At 39.8% G+C, this 27,465-nt stretch overlaps 1 protein-coding gene across 1 annotated transcript in view; it reads left to right on the forward strand.

Moving 5' to 3' along the window:
- Positions 1-27,465, forward strand: part of PITPNC1 (phosphatidylinositol transfer protein cytoplasmic 1) — a 74,730-nt gene that overhangs the window by 28,205 nt on the left and 19,060 nt on the right. The window contains exons 2-5 of the mRNA XM_059485604.1: positions 8,486-8,638; positions 12,312-12,396; positions 12,842-12,849; positions 21,773-21,844. Coding sequence (XP_059341587.1) covers positions 8,486-8,638; positions 12,312-12,396; positions 12,842-12,849; positions 21,773-21,844 — 318 coding nt within the window. The remainder of the gene's footprint in view (positions 1-8,485; positions 8,639-12,311; positions 12,397-12,841; positions 12,850-21,772; positions 21,845-27,465) is intronic.

A 27,465-nucleotide genomic window follows, 5' to 3' on the forward strand; every position in this document is an offset into this window, starting at 1 on the left:
AAAGCATTGAATTCTCTGCACTTGAAAGTTGATGGTGTTGGCGTGAGAGAGATTTTTCAAGTCATAAAAATGAGTAATTACTGAAGAAGAGTAATTAGAGAAAAGGAGCCTGAGGGGAAAGAAGTTCTACTTAAACATTAAGCAAATACCATTAGCCATGCAAAAAGAGAAAATAATTTCTAAAAGCATGAATAGATGCACACGTGTTTGGTCCATTTGTAGTTAAAGATAAACCTAACTCTCAAGTCTATTTCGGCACTTCATTGAATTTTGACAGGGTCAAAGGACGTATGAAACTCTAAATACTCCCAGCTTAAACTGAACTGAATTAAAATAACCAAATTTCTTAAATCCTGCACTTCACAGAAGTCAACCTCCCTGTTCAAAGGCAGCTTTGCAGCCCTTTGACACATTGTGTGGCAGCTGGCCCCAGCACTTCCCAGCTCTGGGAGCTAAAATGTGTTTAACATGCAGGGCACATGGGTCACTTTCTTCTCTTCCCCCCCACAAATCCTGTTCATTTTCATGGAAAAACAGGTAACAGCTTTTGCTGTCAGGTTTAATAGAGCAAGCTTCTCCATCAGCATCGCTGGGCCATGGAGAATGTTCCATTTCACTGTGAGTGAAATAGAGTCCTGTGGCACCCCATGTGCTGGGAAGAGATTGGTGACAGGGATCAAGAAAAATGCCCAAGCTTTTCCACTCTGACTGTTCTTGGAATATCTGAAATGGAAATAGTGTTTTCCTGGAATATCAGGAAAAGAGTTTATGTCACTGAAAAACCCTTAGTAACCTCTACAAAAATTATGTTGCAGTTTTACTTCATTTTACTGCATTCTGAGTTAAAATTTTAAGATATTTACTGAACAGGCTTTAAATTAACAACGACCTCATGAATGAATTGTGGCAAACAGATAAAATTTGTTTTTGCCTTAGAAAAAGATTCAGTAGTGTTTGATAGTTATCAAACTGGCTGTGCACTGTAAAGCAGAGTGAACTTGCATGAAAAGCAGGAAGCTGGAATCAAGGCAGGGCATGTTTGCAGACAGTCAGCAGGTGCTCAACAGGGCTGAGAAGATGTGGAGGGTGGTCACTGTGCAGCACTGACAGACTGCTCATGACACACACTAAATCCCTTTTAGCTGTTTTTATGTGCACAGAGGAGTTTTGAGACAGCCTCCGGAAATGTATCTGCATTCCTTGCAGGAAATACATGGATAAATCTACATAATAGAATATCATCAGTATTTATGTACAAAGCACATAGTGTACATGCTGGAAAAATGTAACCAGCTGACTCACTGTAAAATATTGTTAATAAAAACTGATTCTTAAAAATTGTATGAGCTTGTACACTCCAGATAAACAGCTGGCTTTTCTCAATAGCACAGCTGGTGTAGAAGCATAAAATGACTACAATTTGAACAAGACATGAGCTATATTTGGCAAACCATTTGCATGAAAGCTGAACATTTGCAACTTAATTTTCATTTATTTTAATTTTCATTGTACACCTATTAAGCAGAGACCTAGACCTGCTCCTGTTGGTTTCAGTAGCACTTGTTTAGCTGTAAGCCTCTGTGTGCCAGGGTATTGTAAATTTGGAGTGGGCCATGTTGCTTCAGCTGAAAGTACCAGAGGAGGATACTGACTTCCAACATCCAGCGTGTCTTTGCTGAACTGTCATTCACGGGAATTTAGGCAGATAAAGCATCTTAAGGATGTAATTTCTTCCTTGAAAAGGCAAAGCAAACATCAAAGTAGCAAGAATGGCACTTCACAGCATGCAAAAGTCAACTGTTCCTACTGCAACTGTTGGTTTGTGAGGCTACAAAAGCATGTTCCCATGAATTTGGGCAACAGTAAAGAATACTGCTGATGCCAGTCAGCAGATGTGTCGTGCTTTGTGATTCACAGATGCATGCAGGAATTAGTGAAAAGAAAAATTTCAAGCTCAACTCTAAACTCTGACTGGTCAATTCTTTATAAATTACTGCAGGGGGTGACATTTATACCACCAAATAATTTGCATTATTTGCTGGGACCTCAAATCACTGCAGTGAATTATGCTGAGATTTAGACTTTAGGATCTAGATGCTTGATGTTATTCCTTGATTGATTTTTTGTACAGATAAAACCAGATTTCCTTTTGAGGACAATCATTTAGAAGTCCACCTTTGCTCCTGGAGCTACTTTCTCATATTTGTGCCTTGGGGGCAGCCATTTAAAATACCAGTTCATAAAAACTTCTTTGCACTTCAGATGTTTCTACATGACAGAGAATGCAGTGCAAAGGTGCCTGGTTTGCTCTAAACATCTTAGCTTAGAAACAAGAAGTCCAACCATGCATTAGTGCAGACTCCACAGTGCTGTTTGGCCAGGCTAAAGGAGATTTAGGGTCAGGTCAGCAGGCTGGGAATCTGTGCACAGCACTGCCCTGGGCTGTAAGAACCACCCCCTCCTGCCTTCTCTGTTTACCATTCATGCTTTCCTTGCAGAATTTCCCAAGCAGTCAAACCCAGCAGTTCTCTTTTCACAGGACCCTAGCCCACAATGTCATTATTTTACCAGGAAATCACTATTTTGGAAGTGTAAACCACTACTTTCACACTGGTAAATTGTGCTACATAAGAGAGACTTCCAAGTTCAAATTTACATTGAATTTATTTTTTTCCTGCTTTCTTTCCTGCCTCTCTAGGAGAAAAGGACTATTTCAGTGGCAAGTTTTCTTACTCTGCAGTGGTTCCAAGTCTGACTCATTTCTCTCCATAGCAATGTCCTGCAGTAAAACCTTGAGCTGGTGGTTATCAAGAAATACCCACCTCCATTGCTTGCAAAGTGGTGGCTCTGTGCCCCAACTGAAACCAAACCAAATTCCTAATTCCAAAAGCAGCCAAGGAGGAGCCAATACAAACCCACCCATACATGAAAAATCAAATAGCAGCACACTGCACATTCTTCTATTCTTCTTAAAACCAATCCAGGAATGTTAATAACAAGGCAAACAAATCACTTTGTCGGAAGCTGGAGCTTGTGTCATGGAAAAGAGCTCCTGAAATTATTGTTGATGGCCATGGATCATCACCTGCAGGAGTCTGGGGATCAGAGGGCACAACCTCAGAGCTCCATCAGCCAGGGCTGTAATTGTCCACGTGTGAGGGAATCAGGATTCACCCATTGCAGATGAAATGGTGTCTAATAATACTAACATGAAGGATTTATGGTTAGTGAGGGAGATTAGAGAAACCACTTCTCCTTAAGTAATTATCATTAAGAATTAAGAAGAAATTACAGGTGTGTCTTGTGGTAACAGCACTGAGCTGGAATCGTGGAGGCTAAATTCCCTGCTCTACCACAGACATATTTTTTAAGGTTGATGTATTAATTTCTGTTTCAATTAATCAAATATGAAATAAGGTGAATACTATCTTTGCCTGTGTTCAGTGGCTAACTGGAAGCTTTTCTTATCTATAGCAGTGTAGAGCTTAGGTCTTGATCAGGACCTGAAAACAATGCCCTCAACATCAAAACAAACACAAAGGAAACCTCAGTGTACCCTCCTAAACAAAGATATTTACTCAAGCAAGTACATTTCCAAACAGTTTATTCCAGAAGTAAAAGACCTCTGTAAAACTGCTGGGAAGAGATTGCTGGGAGTGATGGGCTGTGCATGTTTGAAAAGTAACTTACCTGGGGATCACCATGTTTGTCTCATGGTGATCCTTTGAGAAATAATCAGCAATACTTTTAAATAATTCAAAATGTGGAAAAGTGATAAATAATATTCCTATTAATACTTTTAGTAAAAAATATTTAAAACTGAGTCCTGGAACACATTCACAAGGAGCACACAGAGCATCTTGCAAAGACTAAGACTTAAAAATAGATCATAAATGTATCAATCAATTTTAGGATTGTTTTCTGTGAATGAGACAGCATTCTATAAATCAGAATTCCTTAATAAAATTGCTACTCTTTTGCCATAATCAATGCCCTTGGTTTTAGTGTAGCTGGATTGATATAACTGATAATGAAGCTGATTAATTGTATTTTCCTGCTAGAAATAAATCTTAACTAAATTGAGGCCAATGACAAAACAACTATTGCCATCAGTGGAGGCAGGGTTGAACCTTCAGAGCTGCCTCTGTGCAGGAGGACAGAGCTGTTTCATTTTAGTTGTTACTGCTTTTTTTCCGTTTTACCTTTGCAATTTTCTGAGAACAGGACTAGAAGCCACTGGCGTGTTTTAGCATGAACTTGAGAAATACTTTCCACTGTCAAAATGCAGCTCAGCAAACAATCATTACCCTGAGCAGGAGAAAAGACACTCAGTGTCTTCTGGACTGCAGCTCCTCTCTGCAGGAAGGGATCTCACCACAGGCTTAGAACAAAAAATCGAATAAATTGAAATGGCAGCACCATCCCTGATGGTTTAGTGTAGTTACAGACAAGTAAATGTAGATGAAAGTGTCCAACCATTCTTTTGAATATGAGAATTATGTAAGATGAAGACAGTGATAAATCTGTTACATTTTCTGTGAGCATTCAGATAAGAACTTCAAGGAGTCATATGAAAATTTCAGACACAAGATCATTTTGGCATAATTTCTCCTTTGAGAGAGTTTTATTTTTTATATTCCACCTGAAGTTTGAAAGTTTGTACTCTGAGACTTGCATTAAATCAAAACCTGAGCAATAGGCAGTCAGGCTGAAAAAATTCAGACATGTTTGTACGAAGATTTCTGGTGCAGCTCCTGCTGGAGATGGTGGGAGCTCTACAAATGAAAGATGGGTGGGGTGGACCCTTTTAAAAATTTTTTTCATTTTTTCTTTTTTTCTTTTCCCTCCTACCTAAAGGGATAAAAATATTTCTGGTCTCACTCATAATTTTAAACAAAATCAGATTGACCATCCTTATGCTGTTGCTAGCATGAACCTTGTTTCTTGTGTGACTAAATCCCAACAGCAAACACCATCTGCCTGTTGAAGGAGCAGGCAAGTCACCACCGAGACAAAGTCTCACTCATTAGGGCTTGGGAAACATCAGGGCTCCTTTTCCACATTCTGTGCATTTGTTTATTGAATTTCTTGCTCTGATATTGAATAAATTTTCCCCTATTAAACTGAAGATTTTACAAAGAGTTTTGCTCCAGATCCAAATTCATATCAGGTGCCATTGTGTGAAATTTTACTGAATTCCTTGAAGCAGTAGATGGTCTTGGAAAATTATCTTACAGCTAAGAACACAGAAATTCAGGCTGTGATAGAGCAACATAAATAGTAGTGGCACATCAGTTTACCCTTGCAACAATAATGTGTATCAATTACTGTTGTGAAACGATTCTTAAGTGCTATTTCTCCACAATATCCATAGGAACTAAGAAAAAGCTGTGACTTTTTATTCAGGCATTTAAATTCCAGCAAGTTCTAAAAGGCACATCTTTGCCTTGGATTTTATTCATGTAAATAGAAACATACACTTGAAAAAAAGCTATTTTATCTGAAATAATAGATGTGCACTCTCTGATTTAGTAAAGTATTATTATTTTGGAAGTTAACATTTTCCATTCTGCTCCAGAATGATTTTAACATCTTGTACAGCAGGTAGAAACAAATGAATAGCACACCAGAGTGCTAAGTTAGCTACTTTAAAGTGCCTGTACAGATATGTTTCCTTTGCTGAATGCAGCTGCTTTCCAGCAGGACTGCCCGGTCACTTCAGTCCTCAAGAAAGGTCCCAGAATGGGCTGCCTTGGAAGGGACCTCAGAGCTCCTCTTGTCCCAACCCCTGCTGTGGGCAGGGATGTCACTGCCTGCACCAGGCTGCTCAGGGCCCCATTCAAGCTGCCTTTGAAGGTGGATATTTCTCCTGGACTGGCGTCAGATCCACAGCTCTGGGAAGTCATCGTGCAGAAGGCGAGGAGCAGTGGGGTTCCTGCAGCAGAGCTGTCCAGCAGTGGTGCCTTCTGTTCCCTTCAGCGTCTTCCAAATGGGAGGCACCATGCTGGGCTGCCTGGATACCTTCTGTGAGATCGTGGGCATGATTGGAGCATGTGGGATTTTGAGCCTCAGCTGAGGAAAACCTTCCCTTAGGCTCTTCAGCATCTGGAAGGCAGTTGCTCTGACAGCAGTGAGCCTCATCTGCAGAGTGGGCACAAGGCTTAGCCCCCTTAAACTTCTGCTCAGATTCATTTGCAGTCTTTGGGATTTGGTATCTCGCAAGCATTTTGTGGTGGGGTGGGTCCATGAAAGAATAACAACCACTGTTAACAGAATGTGGTGTTGTGGGGGTATCTCTGGTCCATGATGCTGGAGCAAATGAAGGCATCAGTACCACCCCACAGTTGGTTGTCAGTGGGAAAGTATATTTATCTTGATATGTCTGAGGCAACATTTCCAACAGAAACTGGGGTGTTTGTATTTGACCATTAAAAGTGAGAGCAAAATTGCAAAGGACTACGTGGACATAGGAAATTGATATGTGCAATTATGAAACACTTTCCGGAAGTGTCCATGGCAACTAAAATTCATAACTTTATGGGATAACACAAATCCCAATAGAGATCATGATCGAAATATTGACCTTATGTCAAACTGTAATTCCTCTCTCTACTCATCATCTAACCTTTTCATATTCCACAGGATACAAATTACTGACCTCTTCCTTTCCATTAGAAGATAAGGACCTTATCACCTTCCCTCTTTTCTGCCATCCTTATCACTCTACAGGCAGGAAGTCTGTGCTCCCAGGTGGTCTAATTGATACATATCTAATTAAAGGCAAAGCATTTTTTCTCAGCTTGTATTCAGCTTTTAAGTGTGTTGCTTTGATTTCAGACCTGAAGAACAGCTTTGTGTGCCTGAAATTTACTCTTTTTCAAACTGTACTAATTGGTCAAATCCAATGTACTACAAACTTTGCCTTCACTGTGCACCAATACATTCATTTTTGTTAGAGAAAAAGAGAAAACAAATTGTCATGGATCTAGTTAAAAGCTATGTGTGAGGTCTGCAGATCTCAGAGCCTTTGAGATTAGGACAAAATGTTCAAATATGATGAGATAAAGGATTCAGTAGAGACAAAGGTAGAGAAGTGGATTAGCAAGTAAAACAATGTTAGGACTTAGTCTCTTAAATCAAGATGCAAGTTCCAAATCTCTTGACTTCTTGTGGCCTGTTCCTGTAGGGGAAAATATTGGGATTATGCAAAATGGAGGAACTAATACAAGAATTGGGGAAAAATTGGGATTATGCAAAACTGAGGAACTACTAACCATCCTCCTATTCCTTATCATTTTGTTTAGTAAGACTGTCTTGTTGCCACTTGCTAATAAGGTTTGTTATGGTTTGGGGTTTTTTCTGAGCTAATTGCTCTTTTGATTTGGGCTCTTTAAAGTATGTGATAGGATTGCTGTTATAATATGCAATAACCACAAGAATCTCATCGAGTTTTCTGAGGACAGACTGTCACAAGCCCTTTGTTTGTTTGTGCTGAGCTGGTACTTGGCAGCTTGTGTGGTAGCTCAGCCATTCTCTAAATTAACAGGTTGTTCTTTGTATTTGAGGGGGGATTGATGTGATTGAAGTGATTAGCATGTCTATGCCTAAATAAATTGCTCTGAGGAAGACAGGGTTCCAATCAAGAAAACTGGATAGGTCCAAACACCTATCAGGGTTGGAAGAACCCTGGTATGTTCCAGAGTATGCAAAGGACTTGAGAATAAAATTTCAGACTAGAATATGATTGGGAAAGTAGAATTTTACTCTAAAACCTTGGTTAATGAAAGTTCAACAATGTATTTTTGTTAGATTTCTTTGGAGGCAGAAGCCTTGATGCAGATACAAGACATAGTGAGAAAAACTCAAGTGCAACAATTTATTTTTCTGTGATAGCAAAGTTGGGCCAATCCTCACAGTGTTTGGCTTCCTAAGTTACTTGAGAGTCTATAGGAAAATTATCATTAAAGTGCTTAAATGCATTTTAATAATATTGCCAAGTGACTCAAACTTCTTTTTTTCAAAGGACTTGGAGCCTACATGTGTTTTTTCTTAAGAGCTGGTGCTCCTGTCTCTGTGAACCAGCCATAGTTACCCCAAATCTTATTGCAGGGCTCCATTGTGTTGGCAGGGCAGGAGAATCCTGTGTCCCACAGCATTTTAGAGTTCACCTGCTGGTTAAAATCCCTTTACATTTCAGCATGTGGAAGCACTTTATTCACTGTTTACTTACTCTTAACTAATATACTTACAAAGTCTAATAATAGAGGACTGGCCTAATTCTTTACATTTGTATGCAGACAGATTTTGTTATTTTTCCACAAGTGATACCATGGACTTGATAAGCTAATGGGAAGACCCCAAAAATACTGGTTTTCACTTCAAACTACCTTTTATTTACACATAGTAGTATATCATTGACTAAGACTGGCTTTTGAATACATGTGCAACATACAACTAACCTATTTTTTCTTTTTTTGCCTTGCAGTACAGAATTGGACAGCTGTACATGATCAGCAAGCACAGCCATGAGCAGAGTGACCGAGGGGAGGGTGTGGAAGTGGTGCAGAATGAGCCCTATGAGGATCCCAACCATGGCAATGGGCAGCTAACAGAAAAACGAGTCTATCTCAACAGGCAAGTGCAGTAAAACTCCCTCTCCCAGCATGGGCTGTAAGAAAAATCTGCAAGGAATGCAGGCAACAGCCTTTCCTTTTCAATATAAGATGTTCCCATGAATACCTGCTGCTTCCTGGTAGCCATGGGGAGCTGGGACAGATCAGTGGTTTGAAATAGAGGAATTGGCTGTTGTCCCTTCTAGACCATCTTCTCCATGAGAAGGAATTATAACTTAGAGTTCAGGATATACTGAAAGTCAGAACTTTTGTTTTCTTTTACACTTAATTGTTTGACATTCTGTTTTCCAAAATCGTTGGGGAGGGGGAGCCAATAAACTAAACAACAAAATCAGCAAAGACCCACCCTCCAAGAAAAACAAAACTGAACCTTTAAAAAGCTTTAAGTTTCTCTCACTCATAATCATGTCACAAAGGCAGCATTTTTGCTGACTGTATTCTGCCTCAGCAAAGTTAATTGATATTATGAATGACCATTGTACAATGTCAACCTTCTGGATCATTAGGCTTAAAGACATGGTGGAAAATTTGGGGGTTTTCTCCTTGAAGTTCCATCATTTCTCAGAGTGAAGTGTTTGTCTTCCTGTGCTGAAATGATGCTGCTGAGGATCAATGTCTCCACACTCACAGGCTGGAGATGTTCAGATGTATATATTTGTGCAATATGAGATATAGTGCACAATCTGCTCCCATTTTTACAACTGCTGATTTAATTGGATACCACTGCTTTTCCTGAAGTTCTTCTTTTCCCCTGGACCTGTTTCATTGTATTAAACTGATGCTCTGCAGCATTTTTGAAGTGGGCATACAAACACTGAGGCTATTTCTTCTACATTACAAGTTCCTCCTGCACTGCAAACCTGACATATCTAACCTTAATTCAGGCCAAATTTAATCACCAGTGATGCTGCACACACACAGACACAAAAGAGTTCAATAATATATAACTTGCCAACATTTGATATAATTGTAATTGTAAGTGTTCTCTCACAGGCTAGATACAGAACTTTAGAAAAATCAATATATGTTTTCCCATAGTAGAGCTCCCACAAGTTGTGGGGTTTTTTTAAATGTTTCTGGGTATTTCTTTCCTGCATGTTAAAAATAAGGCTTTAAGCATGGAAGAGCATATTCAGAATTGTCACTTCAGGGCAATTCAGAATGACCACAAGAACATGGAAGCCATGTACAAACCATATTTGAGAAGCACTTGATTCCTGGTAGTGCAGGCAATGGAACACAGGATTTCTTAGCCAAAGATGGGTACAAACACTGACAAAGCAGATCTTTGTGCCTGCAACAACTCAGGACAGTTACCTAAAGCTGTGGTGGATGTTTGAAGTCAGGTTCACTGAGTTTAATGATAATTCTGAATCCTCCATCACCAGATTTTTTATTTGAATCTGGCAGTGGTGTCACAATCCCACCAGATACTGCAGTACTGTTGTAGCTTTGTGGAAAGGATCAGGAGGTTTCCAGGCTGCTGTGGATTTTGCTGGGAGGCCAGGATGTCCCTGGAGGATTTCACTCAAGGAGATGTGCTCCCATACAGGATGTGCTGGAAACTTCTCCTCTGCTGCCTTGCTGAGGAACTTCCACCAGCACAGTTCTGTCCCTCAGCTTTTCTTCTTCCTGGGTCCACTGCCCTAACAAACTTTGCTTTGCTCTATTTTGATCTGAACTGATAGCTCTCAAAGAAATTTGTGGCTGAACTTCATCTGGATGGAGAAGAAATAAGGAAAAAAAAAAAAAAGCTAATGTGATCCTCATACCTGTGCTGCTGAAATAGAGAAATTTACTTTTCTTGGAGTGGACCTTGGAAGAATTTATGTGTCTCTGTGACTGGGACTTGCTACCAATTCTGAGTATAATCTGTGTTTTGCTCATAAAGTTATTTTTTTCAGGATGTTCCGTACTGATGAAGATAGGTAGACAGGCAAATATGCTAAAAACAATAACCAAAAAAAGTGCAAAATGAGCAGATGTATATTTTCTAGTGTCAGTATAACCTTAGTTATATTTAGAATTGTTTATTGCCTCTTCTCTCCTGCTGGAGCAATGTTTTCAGAAGCTGAAAGTCTGCATCCTCTGGTATTTATAATTTAGGCATCAGAGCAAAGTTTAGCAGGGGTAAGGGAAACATTCATGGAAACACTGACAGAGGCTGACAAAATAAACAGAAGATCTGATACAGGGAGGTCTATTATGCAGGATGTAAAATACTGCTTAAAAGCCTGTACACAAGAAAGGTTTATGTAAAGAAAATAATCCAGTTTTGAGTAATGTCATCAAAGAGCAAAAGTCAATGCACTTGGCTTTGAATCTGTAGATAATGTACTAACATCTGCATTTTGCCTCTGGACAAATAAAATATTTATACGTAGCCAGATCATGGTTAAATAAGCCTTAATGATCCCAAATGTATTTTCTTCAGAATTTTGCTAATATGGAAAGTTAATTTACTTCCTGCACACAGTTATCTAAACAGAACTATTTCAAACATTTACACTTGGGAAACTGAGGTTTGGAAGCATCTCCTGCAGTTCAGCACAGATTCAGTCTTGGCCTGGGTGCTCTGCTCAATGTTTTGCCAGACCAGCACCATTTGAACTGAGTTCCCCAAGCACAGGGATGTTTGTGGTGTCCAAGGGCTGCTGTCCTTGGAATAACTAGTTCTGCATCTTTTGTTCCTGGCAGCCTCAGTGCTTATAACTGAAGTCATTAAGAGAGGGTTGAAAGATGAATTAGAGTGAACTTGCCTTTTTGAATATTTCTTTTTTCATCAGTTTTTGTACTCTCTGTGACCAGAGTGCTGGAAATGAGAGATCCAAGAGCTGGGTAAAAAAATGCTGCCACCCTTCCATAGTATTATTCAATTCCCCTTTAATGATCCCTTCCAGTGGTGTATCTGTGTCTTTGATTTCTGGTTCTGCTGCCTTTGCACCACTGCACTGGTGAGTTTTCTTGACAGAATGAGCTCTGAGCTCTAATGTCAGTTCCATTAATTCCCTTCACTTTTGTTATTTACTCTTCCCATCAGCAAAAGGGGACTAATGCTGCCTACCAGCCTCACGAGGTGTTTTGAGTGATCTGTTAATTTTAATATAAAAGCTTCCTACTCAGGAATTGCTGTTGGTAGTGTGGGAACAGCTGCGTGCCAGGTGAGCTGAGCACGAGGGTTTTGGTGCTGACAGAGAACATAAAGAAAGAAAAAACAATCTGTAAGAGGAAATAATGGATTCAGGATCGAAGTGGACTGAAATGCCACATTTCCTCCTGACCTCTTGTTGGAGAGTGCCTCCCTGTGGCTGAGCACACGGTGCCACCGGGACACCTTGTTCGGCCTCACCTGTTGAGGTGGCCAAAGGTCCCAGGCCGTGAATTCCCAAAATGAGCAGCCGGGTTCAGCCCACTCCAAGGCTGCTGCTCTGACCCTGATCTGCTCCCTCTGAGAGGGGAGCACAGCTGAGGCAGAAAATGAAAATTCTCCTGAGAAGTTTGGGTGTTGCTTCTTCCCTCAAACACCTCACAAATGATGGGCGTGTTTGGAAGGATCTTTATTTCTACAATACACATAGAAATAGTCATAGTATATTCTAAGTCATAATATATTCTAATAACATAAGTCATAAGTCATAAGATATTCTAATTTTATATTTTCTTTTTACTTTCAGCAAGCTGCCTAGCTGGGCTAGAGCAGTTGTTCCCAAAATATTTTATGTTACAGAGAAGGCCTGGAATTATTATCCTTACACAATCACAGGTAAGGAATGTGGCAGAAATGGTTGCTGCTTTGTGGTTTGAGGATAGTTTAGCTTATCTTCAGAAGCTCCAAGTTATATATTGAGCTACAAGCACCAAGTCTCTTTAACATCTCCCCTTGAACTAGATATATTTTTCACTGTATATTTACTGGTATCAAGAAATGAATATTATAAATTAAGGATAGGTAAAAACTGGAGTGTTGTGTCTATGCAATTTCTTATTTGCAAAGAAAACATCAGGTGCTTGGATTCTGTCTGACTTGTGTCCTTTATTGTCCCTTAGACTTAAGTCAAATATAAATTTGTAGACTATCTGACACAATCATTTTTATTATTAATGAGTGTTTACTGTAAGGATCTTGCATCATTGTTTTATTTCATGTTTCTCTTTTTTTCTTTTCTCTCTTCTTTCTTTTTTTTTACAAACGGACAACTGGAAATCAGAATACACAGTAAGTTCTTCTTCCTCTTTTTATTCCAAAAATAGAAAATTGATGTAAAATATAATAGTAAAATCCAATCAGATCCCTTCTTAATATAACTTATTTATTATGCATTCAATAGTGAAACCTTATTTTAGTTATTTATAGTTTATAGTTTATATTTATTACTTATAGTTTAAGCAATTTAAAGGGAAATTTGAAGTTATTCTAAGGGGATCCTATAAATTCTTTTTCTTTATCACTTCAAAATAATTTGATATGTTTTTACTTACTGACTCTAGGAGAGAACCTTCTGTTAAAAAGGGTGAGGCTTTTAAGGTTCCAGTTGTTACATGGAGACATGAGAACAGATTTTATTTATTGGTTTATTAACTTATAAAATGCTCATCTCTGGTATAGTATCTGGGAAACTGTACAATCTGTAGACAAAATTAAAGATAATCTGGGCACAGTGCCCAGAAAAATCATCTATTCCCTCTCGCCTAGCTAAGGCAAAATATAGCACATAAATCATGAGAAAAATTGTTTAAATATGCTGGCCTCAATAATAGCAGTAAGTTTCCAGCAGCCTTTGGAAGGTCAGGAGGTTCCAGGTGAAGGAACCTTTCAGAAACTCCTCCTTTGATTTAGCTTGAACTTCTGACTGCAGGTAAAACATCATGCAGATGTTTCGTTTTAATTCTGCAGTGTTCAAAATGTTTGTGCAGATTTTTTAAACGCTCATAAAGCACAAAGTGGAAAAAAAAAATTAGTGTGATGAAAAGAAAAAAAAATAAAGGGATTTAAAGGCTCTGATCTGAAAACTAGAGACCAAGAGTTGCAACTGTGATAGCCAGGTTTGGGAACCCAAAGCAACAAACTGCTCTCCAATATGTGCTACAGGTAATTAGAATATTCATTTGATTTTAAATGTTCCAGAATGGACAGCAGTGATCAGGGACAGATTCTCAGCTGGTTTTGCCAGAGGAGACTTTTGGTAGGGTCTGTCAGAGTTCACATTAATTAAGGTTTACCTTTGATAGCTCATTTAGTTTTAGGCTGGGAAGTTGACGTTTGCTGTGTTGAACTGATATCTCTCCATGGTAAATTTTTTCTTTAACTGAAAGTAAATTTGAATCTTTTAATGTGATTTTTTTTTTCTTTAACTGAGAGAGACAAGTGGGGATGATGCAAAGGGTGGTGGCAGACAGAAATATGTGTCTAAATTTGAAATGCAATACATTATTAAAGCCAAACAGCAGTGCTGTACTTAGAGAATCTGAATCAGGAGGTGATTTCTGTCTGAGCTGGTGAAACAACACCTGGTGCAGGCTGGAGGACGGTACAGCTACAGAAATGTTCCAGAGCATCAGCAGAAGTGTTGAAGAGACATATAAAGAAAAATTAAATCAGTCCAGAAATTTGGAAGGTAGGCAAAACAATCACTAAGTGACACTGAAGCTGCCTAGGGGAGCTGGGGACTGATTACCATGGAGCAAGGAAACAGAACTAGAAGTACTGGGAGGACATAAGGGAAACTGTACTTCAGACAAAAATCAAAAATATGTATTAATGGAGCTGATAGGGTATGAATTTATCTTCATGGAAAACAGACAGTGCTTTTGCCTCCAACTGTTGAATCTAGAACAAAAATGTTAAACATACCACTGGGAATAATTGCTATCCTTGTCTGGAATATTTCTCTAAATTTGATCTTCTGTATTCATTAGAGAATTCTGAAAGAAAGAATGAATAAGCCCACAGACATCGCCCAAAATATGTAAGATAGCTTGCAAACTCTTTTCTTAAAGATCATAAATTATTTCTGAAGGGTCTGTGGGAAATGGTGAGAGTCAAATTGAGCCTCATTTCAAGGAAAACTCATTCTAAAGGCAGGCCAATAATTGGATAAATAAAGCATAATCTTATCGAGTCAAGTACGTACTGCTCTGTGGTATGTTCACACCTTATTAACCTTGTAAACTCCACTCTAAATAAAGAGAAGGACCTTAAAGGCTCAGCATGTTATTTCAGTGTGTGTTAGTGCTTTGGAAGAGGATGTGAACAGCACACTGAACCTTACTGACAGTCTTAAGGTTTTTCAGTTGCAAAATATGTAAGCTGTTGAGAAATAGCATTCAAACCCATACTCTGGCATTTAGAAATGCAGTAAGGAATAATTTCATCAATCTGATTCTCCTGTGAATATTATGGAATTCATAAATACAACCTTCTTAAAGACCTGAAATTAGGACACCTAAGAAAAAATGCTCATCAGGCATTGAAAAATAATTTTCAGAATATTGTACTGTGCCGTGGTTGTATAAAAAGCCAAGAGCAATTGGATGCATGAAAACAGGAATGGAAATTACACTGTCATGATGTTAGTCCTCTGTAATCTGGATCCAGTTATGGTGGCATCTGCTTGAAGCAATGGTATTTGTTACACAGCAACCCCCTAAATCTGGCAGCAAACACCACATCTGCTACTGGGTATTGACAGCCATGTTAACAACATGTAAAACAAAAGCCACACTTGAGATAATGAGTTTAACAGAACCATTGCACAAGTGATGCTTTTGTGAGGTGCAATTTGCGCTGTAGGGTCACGTCAGGAGAGCATTTGCAAATGCACCTGGTTCAAGCTGCCATACAAAAGATTTCCTCTCAGGAAGGTGACACATGGGGGCTGTCCCAAGAAATGCTGTATCAGAGCTGGAGCTAGTCCTTGAAAGCTTCCTGCTGACATGGAGAGGGAGGAGGAAGTCAAAAAATACTGTCAAAGCTGGAGCCAAAGGAAATCATCCAATTTGGGGGTACTATTTAGGGAATAAGATATTCCTGTAAAGTTCAAAGTTTGGGTGGTTGGGATGTTACTTCAGACCTGTATGTGAGAAAGTGTCTTCAAGATAGGCACTGCAGCTGCTTTGGTTTTGATCTTGTCATTAGAAACCTGACAAGGTATTTTGCTAAAATACATGTTGAAGTTTTATCTACAAATCCATTTATTTTGTGATTAGGTTGATGTTAAGACAACAAACCTGTGAAATGCAGCCCTATAGGGTAACTCCACTGGATTCCACTCCATAAACAATCCCAGGACCTGGGTGTGGTCAGGTTCCTCCCGCCCAGCCACACCAGCTCCTGGGCAATGGGTGCTGGTGGCTGCTGCCTTGGGGAAGAATTCCTTTGCTAGTCAGGGCCTGGGGCCTTTTTCCCTTGGAGGATGGACACAAGATGCCTTGCAGCTCTCAACAACCCCTTGTGTGCCAGCTTATCACAGCCTTTGCAAATATGTATCTTTAGTGGAAAATATTTATGCTGTTCACAGTGGCAAGAACAACTGAACTTTCAGGAGGCTTTGTTATTTTTATTTCTGAGGTTGCCCAGCAAGATTAGAAATAATTAACTAGAAAGCAAATTTGTGTCTACTGCAAACCAAACGAAGAAGAATTGCATAGAACTAAGTTTATTTACCTGCATTGGGATATTGTTAAAAAATAAACAGCACAGAGCAAATATCCATTTGACCTGCACAAGTGACAGTGGAGATTCTGGACAAAAAAAGAGAGGAGCCTCAAGCAAACAAACAATCAGATCATGTTTGGTGACTAAACCATGGTACAAAATCTTCATGTGATTGAAGAACACTGAAAATGAGCCAAAGTTTAGCTCTCAAGCTGGAGTAGAAAGTGGTTAGGAAAAATACAAAGAGAATTTAAGCAAACTCTTCTGGATTTGAAGGTGCAGTTCAAGTGTTTACCAGGAATCAGTTCAAACAGATTTTCCTGCCCTCAATGGCTTTGGTGGTGTTAGCAATATTTCAGTTCTGGGGCTGAAATTTAAAAACAGCTGGATAATTTTTTAATGCATAATTTATGGACAATTGTTAGTTTCACAATTATATAGACAAAACAAACATTAAAATGGCATTGTTTGCTTTGTACAAGGAGGAGGAGCATTCCCTCAACTTGCCAATGTCCCAAACATCCTGATGAATAGAATATAAACCCAGAATATTATGAAAATCAGTTATGGAACAGAAAGCAGGAGACAGCAATTCCTTTGATGATTTATCACAATGACATTTATTCTTCTACAGCAAATGACTGAGGAAAATAAAATTATGTCATCTGGTATGTGTCAAGGCCCCAGAGTGAGAGTTGCTAAATGGTCCATTACTGACCTGCTGGTTTCTGATTACTTTTGAGAACAGGCATGTTTTGTGCTTCACTTAGCTGCTGGTTTATCCATGAAGTAAATTATCTGGAAGGAATGTTTTTGTATTGTTATTTTTATAATGAGATGACTTGAGAAGGAAAGCAGTTGTTAAAGATAAACATTGCTGTAGAGTTTTTTCCTGTGTTCTCCTTATCTGTTTACCAGCCCTTGAAATTTGGATCTAACCCCTCACTCTTCAGGGCTGAAACTTTGCTGCAGCCTGAGGATTTGAAGAGTCTGCATCAAAAATGCAGTACAAAGAATCCATACTGCAGGATTAGAGCCTAATGCAAAGTTACTACCAGCATCCCCCAGCTCAGAAAACAGGCTCACTGATGCCTTTGTCCTGGGAAAACACAGATTTATTTTCCTTAGTAGAGGTTCCAGCAAAAGGAAGGACCTCTGTAGTATTTATAAGAAAAAAATAATACATTTTTTAGAGAGCTGCAAACCTGTATTCTCATTTAATAGCTTAATCCCACTGAAACGAGTAACTCACAGTGCTTGGGAGAATTCCCCTTTTTCCAGCACTGCCTTATTCCAAAGCAATCCAGCCCCCTCTCTGATAGATGGGACTGTCATTTCCACTTGTGCACGCTGCTTTTCACTTCATTTCTTCTTCAATAAGCAGGTTACTGTTCCCATGTATCAAAGAAAAAGATCCTGAGGGAAGGCAAAGGCAGAGATAAGAATTTTATAGCAGTTGGAGGCAACTTGTTACTCATCGTTCCATCTCCAGGTTATTGTACACAATACAAACTGGTTTTCTTCCTTGCCTTGTTTATGAGAGTTTTGCTCCCTTGTTTATTTTTATGCCCTGTTTTTGCATTGTTCTTTTCCTTTCCACTCAACAGCACTTTTGTTTGCTGTTTGCCACCTTCCTGTGCTTATCTTGCGTTCCAAATTCTCCTCCCTCTCACTGAGTCACATCTTCCAAATGCCATCACCCTGCCCAGCCCTTTCCGTCTATTCTCCTCCAGCCTTGTCACCCTGATTGATGCTGGTGTGTGCCTGGTGACCTGATCACACAGCAGCTCTGTCTGCAGCAATCTGAGGGGAGTCAATAACTCCCCATTGTCCATTTTCCAAAAAACATTGGATATTCCACCTTCTATCACCCCACAATTCCACATCCCCTTTGTCGCTTACAACAAAGTTGGGACTCCTCTTTCCCAGGTTCTTGATCTTCAATAAAGAAATGCTGTTGTTATCCCCTGAGTAGCAAAACAGTGCCCAAAAATTTTGAATTTAAAGGATGTGATATATGGGAGTTACCCTATGGAAAAGATTTCATTTGCTTAACACTCTCACCTCATTGTAGCAGTCACTTTGTTCTTTGTCTTTAGGCTCTGTGGAGATCACTCTCTAAAAATCCAGTTCCACCTGTGTTGTCAAAATAATGCATATGTGACCATATAAAAAAATCATCAGTCTGAGAAGTGGTGGAAGATGAGAGAGAACATTTGCATGAAATGTCTGCCTTGCTGGGCTTTTATGTTAAGATTTAGGGAAATATGCTTCTGCTGCTTAAAAAAAAAAAAAAAGTGGGATTAATTTTTACTGTGCAGAAATGACTGCCAAGGATTGTGGATTAATATTCACAAGGAACAGGAGAGGTGAAGAGCAAGGATGAGGTCTCTAGCAAGTCTTTGAACATTCTGCAGGCAGAATCCACATGGAAAATGAAACCAGCTGCAACAGCAGTGATGAACTGGCATTGCTCACACAAAGCAGGTTCCAGAGGGTGAAGAAGCCTCTCCCAGACCAAGATATTTGCTGAGAACTGCAGTAATTCCCACAGCCACCTCAGGTGTAATTACTGCACCGAGGTGAATCTGACAGCCCTCTGCATTCAATGATTGTCACACCCTGCATGTGTTTGACTGTCTCTTTAAGACTTTGCCAAGTGTTTTGGCACACTTCGGTTCTGCCCTGCTCTTGTAAGTGTTGCTTATTGCTATGGCAACGCTAATCAATCATGGTGCTAAAAATAGGCCCTGCGTTTTTCAAGAGGTTATATGTAGGGAATTGCAAACACGACTGGGGGCTGTGCTTTCCATATGCTGCTTTCATTCCCTTCATTCTAACATGGAAATGCCCCTGCTCACACTGGTAATTACTGGTTCACTCTCCTGTTATTGCACTGGTGCTCCCTTGAGCCTTAAATCTCTCCTGGTTCTTCCAAAATTGAGGTGCCAAATATAGAAAGTTTAGGAGAACAAAAAAAAAAACCTGAATATTCCCCTTATTTGTCTTTTGAGTGTCACAGGTGTGCTAGGGTATAAAAATTTTTAAAGGACTTGATAAGACATTTAAAAAATCTGGAGGTGACAATACCTGGAGATGCCTCCTTTGAGAGCTTTTCACAAAGACACCGTATCATTGAAGACACTGTGACTGAAGATTTTGAATTATTCTGTAGAACTTAGGTTTAATTTCAAGTTAAAGATTGAACTTGCCACTATTTCATTCCCAAGAGGGCCCTTGCAGGCTGTAGAGGCAGTGAAATGGAGAGCTGGAAACAGTGCCCTGTGCACTCCTGTGTGTGCTCAGATCGATCGCCTCCAGGTCAGTGCTGGAAGAACACGGGCCCCAGAGGAGGCAGAGCACAAAGGGAGTGGTGCTCAGAAGAAAATAAGAATCTCCTAAAAGGTTTATTACCTGCTATTCACTCCCCAGTTTGTTTCTGACTGTTGCATAACAATTTTAATCCCCAGTTAAGTAAATACGCCGCCACTTGAGGGGAAAAACCCAACTTTGTGCACGATGAATAATAGTCTTTTGAATGATGCATAAACAGTTTTCTGGTTCTGCCAGAGCCCTCTGCCAATTAGTCAGAGTGCAGCTGATGAATCATGAGACACATTCTGTGAAATGTTCAAAAATTTGGACCCTGCTAAGTGTTCCTGTAAGGCAGCGAGACCCCCCACAGCTGCTGGAGCAGTGGTTGCCAGCCAGTTGAGTTCTGAGAGGGATTTTTGCGGTGGAGAACTTCTGGTGGATTTGAATTTTCATTTGGGGTAAACCCATGTTGCCATTTATAATCTCAAATTAGGTTGTTACAGTTCTCTCCTTCATGCTAAGCACACAGGGAGGCTGCCTGTGGGTGGCTTTACAGAAAGTGGCTCTCTAATGAGGTGGCTTGAGGTAAATGGCACCATTCTCTGCTAGTCTAAGGAACCTTGGTCTTTTCTTAATGCTTCTTTTTGAAATACAAGGTTAGAGGATCTCTTGTTTTAATTAGAGTTTAGATTCTGGGTCAGAGGAATCAATCACCAGCCAGACTCAAGCAGGGTCTTGTTGAGCTGCTCCAGTGCAGCCTCACGTTCAGGACATGGAACGGTGACATTTCAGTGTCATGACCTGACTCATTGCTGGCAACCTCCTGACAGTGATTGAAAATAGCAGGCATTTCTTTAATACCAAGGTCAAAGGGAAATCTGACATTTGCTTTTATTCATAATTCCCTCTGAAACTGCACCTGTGCATCAGATCAACAGCATGAAGGGGGTTTTGCCTTCCATGGCACCAGAACCTTATTTTGAGGAATCTGCTCACTTGTTTTTTCAACAAGGATTGATTCTAGATGTGCATATTGATAATGGATATCCTGTGATCAGAAGAAGACTGAACAATGACTTGTTGGGTGATTCCCAGTGAGATTTCAGGTGTTGCCCTACACCTGGCTCCTAAACCCCCTCTCCCTTACTCACCAGCCCCTCCCTTGAGGAACTCTGAATGTTTTCAAGCCTGGACTTGGACCAGCAGCAGTGTGAGCACTGAGGTGTCCAAACTCTCCTTGTGTAACCTGGATGCACAGCCCTTGGAGGAGTCATTTGCCACAGGGGATTAGTGATGCATCACACAAGGAAATGCAGGGAAAGCCTCGGTGACTAACAGGGAAGATGCTGAACTGGTGTCATTCAGAGCTGGTTAGACAGCTGTTCTATCTGCTGTCTGAAAAGTTGCTTTGAAGGAACTGTGAAATGATAAATAAAATATATTTGAAATATTTATTATGATGGGATTATGTTGCCTAGTAATATAAACTCTAGCCTTCCTAAGCCAACTAAGCTAAGCAATCCTCAGAAAAATAAATTTATCCCCATGTAAATACAGAATGTTAATCTTTAACAGGAAAACATTGGTGTATTCTTCTTTTTTCTTTTTAAAGATTTATTTGGATTTAGTAAAAATGAATTTTCACAGGGGTTCATAATCCATGAATTCCATATTAATTTCATTAATAGGAAATTATGCTAAAACTCATTTCTCCAAAAATTAAGAACAAGCCCTCACATATGAAGGCATTGCTGTCTGTTTGGTCAGGACCTGCATCTGGTGAAGTGTCCTTGGGTTTTCCTATATGGGGATGGACTGGTCTATAATGAGGGGTATCCAGTTGCTCTCAAGATCTCAGTGAATTGAATTTCTAACAAGACATTCAGGACAGTCATACTCTTGGGCATAGTGAGCATGAAAACCATTGCATCTAATTATTCCAGACTGCTTATACAGATTTATTTATATCTTCATTATAATTTTCAGCTTTTAGATAGAATCTCTGGATCCCTCCAGAATCATCAAACCTTTCAGGTTTACATTCTGGGAACATTTTTTCTTGAAGTAATCTGAAAAAAATAAGAAAAGTGATACCAAAAGGGATCTGAATGTGTCAGCTGATGAAGCAAGGCACATTTCTTGTGTTAAACATATTTTTCTTTTGTTGCAGTGTTCGTTTTTGCCTAAATTCTCCATTCATATAGAGACAAAATATGAGGACAACAAAGGAAGCAATGACAGTGTAAGTATGGCACCTTGTGCAAAAGTTGATTTAATGCTCTTGGTTAACCACAGTCTGTCTGGGGCCTGGAGGTCTCTCATTTGAAAAAAGGCCCCAAATTTGTGCCTTTGTCCCTCCCTGGGTGTCCTGCTCTGGAGCAGCTGCAGAGGAGTTCCCTCTGAAGTACCAGGAGGTGAAAGATCTGTGTACCCACCTTCCTTTCTGCCTCTTCTATTCTATTTGTTCCTTCTCTAAACACAGCATCATTTACATATGTGAATTTAGTCCTGATGAACATTTATGGAAAGTAAAGATAAGATGACTAGGGGGTTTTGGCCTGCTTGTATTCCACTTTCTGTGTTTCACATTATTATCTCTGAATAAAGGGGGTTGGATTCCAAGGAGGTGTCAGGAAGAACAAACAGGAAACTCAACAACGGTCAGAGATGAGAGATCTCAGAAAGCAGCCTGGGGAACAATGGCTGTGCACTTAGGTGATGCTTTTGGCAGTCACTTACCTAAAGTTAAAAATTTTCAGAGTTAGAGATGAGAAGGACAATTAACTATGTAAAATCCTCTGTAGAGCAAGGGTGGGAATGAGCAGCCAGCAGCTGCTGATCAGAGAGGCTCAGGAGCAGAAGGCAGGAGGTCAGTCAGGCTTTGCTGTGTAGAGAGCAAAGCAGAGTCTGCTTTTTCCTTGCAAAAAAAAGAATAACTTTCACTAAAGCCCAGCATGTAAAAATTGAACCCTTGGGTTCATACACAAATATGTTTCTTCCTGTTTCGTTTTGGTATGCATTGGTTGCAGACTTATGGGAAGAGGTTTCTTGTAGGCATGAAAAGTTTAAATGTCTGGAAATTTGATCTGTAAAAAAGAGAGCCAATGATGGGGTGTTTGAACTCATTCTGGGAAAGGAAAAAGGCGATCAAGCAGATTTTAAGGGGTCTTAGCACAGCCTTGCAGTGTTTTGGGGTGTCCCTGCAGCAGCCCTGGGAAGAGGAAGGTGTTCTGTTCTCCAGGTGGGAGGAACATTTCCCTCAGGCCCCTGGGGCTGCCTGTTCATGAGGCTGACAGCTGTTGCACTGCTTATGGCAGAATAATTACATGTACAAGAACAAGGTGGAATTTGGAATACTGCTTTTGGCATGCAGACACTTTCCCACTGGGAACATGACAGGGATCATCTATTAACCACCAGATACCAACCACTCACAGGGGCTGCCTCTCCAAGCCAGATCAGTGTGGAGTTAAAAAGAAGTGTATTACATTACCAGCTAGATGAACATTGTGTAATTTATGCACTTTTTAATGTTCACTTCTGTTTTTTGGCAGTACTTTAATTCAGAGCAAGCCCACACCTTTGGTTTTGGGAGGGTGCAGACTAATTTTCTGGTGCATTCTAATGTCAGCAGTGAGCAGACATGATCTGGGCTGCTGTCTGACAGAGGAAGAACTGAAGCTATTTAAGCAGAGTGAATTCTTTCAGTGTGTCAGTTTGTGGCTAAAATACTGTGAATCAAGCCCTGAACAGTATCCAGCCAGGGAATTCAGATGAAAGTGGCACAGAGGTGGGATACTCCAGTGATGTAAATCAAAGAAACTCTATTCTGCTTGAATCCGGCTCTTCCAATGTCATTTTTACCAGACTGCCAGTGGGGCAATATCATATTACCTTTCTATTGCAGCACCTGAGTCACAGACTAAGGCAGTGTTTGCCTAGATTAAGAGATTTCACTGACCCCTGCTTGAACTGAGGAGGAGAAAGAGCAGCTGAATTAAAGGGTTGCACTCCAGCCCTAATTTCCCTGATTTTGTAATTCTGAGAGCTGTGCTGTTCCCTGGTGGGAACACAGTAAACCAGTGGAAGACCTACATTTTTGTGCTCCCATGACCTTTATCTGGGACCACAGACATGACTGGTACAGCCCTGAAATGCTGGAAGGTTCCTAAATATGGAGAGGCTTCTGTTAATCCAAACACCTTGGAACCAGGAGCAGGAGTCAACCTCATTTCCATTGCTCAATGGGCAGGCTTAAACCTCCCCTAAGAACTTGCAAAGTGCATTTCTCCTTTGTGACAGACAACTTTAGATTAAATGTCACTGTTTGTCTGGGGAGAAAACAACAGGAAGCATAGCACCCATTCCTATAGATTTCCATAGATACCCTGTATTTTCCTTCATTGCAACTATCAGCCTTGTTCTGATGAAGAAATAATGAATCCAAAAAAAACTTCTGTAAATTTTGCAGTTCTAATGCAAAATAGACTAAATGAATATTAATGTTACAGTAATGAGGGCAATAATACAAATCTGTTTTTAACTCAGCTATTTCTCAATGTATTTTTTTAGATCATAGAGATTTTTTAAAAATCTTTGCACTCTGATCTATTCTTCCATACTGTCTGATAAAGTAGATATTGATTGTGAAAAGCAATACTTGGACATCAGGATACTAAAACTAATTCCACTGATCCATGGAAGAAAGCAATATAAATGGCCTTGGGTTCCTGTCATTTGGATGTTATTAGAATTATTTCATTTAACATGTTGTGTTGTCTGGTATAATTCTACCTAATTATTGCAATATATCTTGATGCAAAGTTCCTACTGATTTTTCTTCCCATTTGGCATGGCAGAAGATAGTAATAATACTAGAGAAAGATGGTATCTGCTCTGGAATCTGATTTTTCTATGTCTTAGAATTCATTTTAAGCTATTTTAAATGTGTTAAAGCATTCTTGTTCCAATCTGTTAAAGTTTGTGGTTGATTTGCACAAATATAAATACTGACAGAAGAACAATGGAAATAAATGTCTTTATTTAGGCAACCTTGTGTAGTAGTGCAGAACCATAAATCCACTGAGCTGTGATTTCAGTGCTCAGAGCAGCTGATTTTAATGTATCCCATGTAGTTGTTCCATGGCAACTCTATTCTTAGAAAAACAGAGCCAGTGTTGGATGAGCATGTGAGTACATCAAATATTGTCCCTGCTACCTTGTAGCTTTACAGCTTCATTAACACTGTCAGAAACTGGACCAGTGAGTCAGGCCAGTCACTATTTCCTCTTGCAGATCTTTTAAATTAAAAGTCAGCTTCTTAAAGAGAAATTTTATTTTGATTTTACTTTTGTTTTAAATTACAAAATGGAATTTTTAAAAATTAGAATGGAGATGGAAATGACATGGGAGGTGGCATCTGTAGAGTCCATGGAAATATTGCTTCCCTTTGTACCCTGGGCAGTGCTGGGCAGGGGAAGTGCAGGGGCTGCAACTCAGTGGGCACAGAGCAGTGCAAAAGGGCACAGCAATCACACCCTTCTCCCAAAGCAAAATTTGCACTTTGGGAATTTGAATATAGATAGATAAAGTCTGTATTCTGAATATTTAAACCATAAGGGACATCTTACAGAGAGAATTCTTACATGAATGAAAGGGTAGAAGTGCAGGCAGGAGGGTGGGAGTTACTGCTTGTGTGTCAATAAATTGGGTGTGTGCTTTCCATGAGAACACTTCCTCAAGCTCTTTTTTATTTGGACAGGTATTTTCTTTCATCAGTCCATTGACTGCTGAGTATTTGTGTCACAAAGGACTAATTTAGTGGAACTGTCATCTCCCTCTCACTGTTTCAGTGTGCACCACAGACACAGGTTTTGGTTTTTTCCTTTTCGTGGGGAATGCACCAACTGTGCCTTGCAATCAGCTGTGTTGGTTCCAGGCCACACCATATGGCTGCAGTGGCTGCAATCAGTGCCCAGCCATGTCACACATGGCAGAGCCACCCTGTCCCTGCCTGTCACCCTCTGCTGCTGGGAAATGTCTGCAAGGCAGTGGAGGTGCAGCAAAGGCAGGCTGGGGACAGACACTGCTCAAGCAAATCACAAAAACATTCCATTTATTCCATTTTCCTATTTGTTGCACAAGCATCATTAAGTTTGACTGATTTCTGATTTGTTTTGTTTTGTTTTTTTAGGCACAGAATTAATTGCTGCTGATATTTGGGCAGTGATTTTTTGCCATCTGATGGTGTCTGGGGAAAGCAAAAAAAAAAAAAGTACAGCTTGTCAAATAATTCAGAGGTTGTCAATAATGAAAATTCACAGTATGTAGAATTTCCTGTGCCTTGCTCTTTGTAGCATAATATTTTTCTCTGGAAAACTCAGTGTCTGGATCTTGATTATGAAACTAAAGTAAAATAAATTTTAGATATGGCAGCTAAAAAGAAAATCCATTTCTAGTTTGGTTGAGTTTAGGGTGGCTTTTTCTCTATTTTTGTCTCCTATCTTAGTAATGTGGAACTAGGTTGTAACAAACTTGAATATAGCACATGGAAATTAAATGTAAATTCACTATTTAAGGCAACTGCCATGAAACACTGATTTCAGCTGAAAAGGATTCAGCTGTGCCCTGGTTTAACCTGCACCACAGGATCTCACTCTGGAAACTGTCAAAAGGATTGCTGGGCATCACTCAAAATATGCAAAGTCAAAGCAAGGGACACTTGGAGGGTGATTTTATTTGCACCTGGACTTTTCCTGTATGATGGTACAGGAATAATTTGCAATGATTTTATGATGCTTTTCCCCCTCTAAAAAGTCTGAAAAGATGAAGGCAAACAAGTGGAAAGGTTGGTCTGAAATTCCTCCTGAGGGAAGAGCTCTCTTTGTTGAAGTGCAGATCCTGTGTCCCAAGCACATATGGCTATCACAGAACATATGACAAGGCCCACACTGACAGAGTGTGAACAAGTGAGATGGTTGTGCCTCTACTTTTTCATTTTTCTAAATGAACTACTGAAGTCAGTCAGTAAATCTGGCACTTGAACTGGATGTGACTTAAAAAACTAATCCCAGTAAATATTATAGATAGTCTATTGAGGTCTTGGAAGCACAGCTACTTTGGCATAATTACATAAAAATCCAGTTCTCTGTCCAGAAAGCACAAATCTTAATGAGATATTTCATAAGAGATGGAATAATAGGGGAGTCATGACATGAGATCAAAAGGAGCAGGGAGCAAGGCTGCAGATAAATATATAACTGCCTCTCCCACTCTGTGGCACACAGGGATATTCCCAGCCAGTTCAGGGAGCCAAATTTTCTTTTTTAAAAGACAGATTCAATCTTTTTCCATAGAAAAATTGCTCCCAATTATGTGTGTCCACATAAATAGTTTTATCCCATGAACAGGTTTGAAGTTGGTCAATTCCTGTAATCTCTGCCCAAATAAATCTCAAAAGGAAATTAGGGAATTTGGAAGTAGCTGAGGTTGGAGCATGACTTACTGAAAAGTTACACACTGATTGAATTCCATGGGTCAAGTTCTGAGTTCTGAGGATTTTTCCTTCAGAAAAGTGAGAGCTCCAGTGCTCAAGGTGTGCAGCAACACTGAGGAGCAGCCAGTGATTCTGGCCATGGCAATCTGCAGAGATGAGAATTTCAAGGTGGAGAGTATATTTTGTGCATTTTTCTAATGGAAGAAAAGAATTATTCTTGCAGTCCTCACCACAATTACAGCCCTGCCATGAATTAGCTGTCTCTTTACAGCCTTCTGACCACAAACTCCTTCTGTTTAGGCTGGAAAAAAAAAACATTTTGTAGTAATGACAGAGCCAAACACCTTTCCAGCTGATAATCCCTTGGA

The sequence above is a fragment of the Ammospiza nelsoni genome, chromosome 19, assembly GCF_027579445.1.
Source record: "Ammospiza nelsoni isolate bAmmNel1 chromosome 19, bAmmNel1.pri, whole genome shotgun sequence".
NCBI lineage: Eukaryota > Metazoa > Chordata > Aves > Passeriformes > Passerellidae > Ammospiza > Ammospiza nelsoni.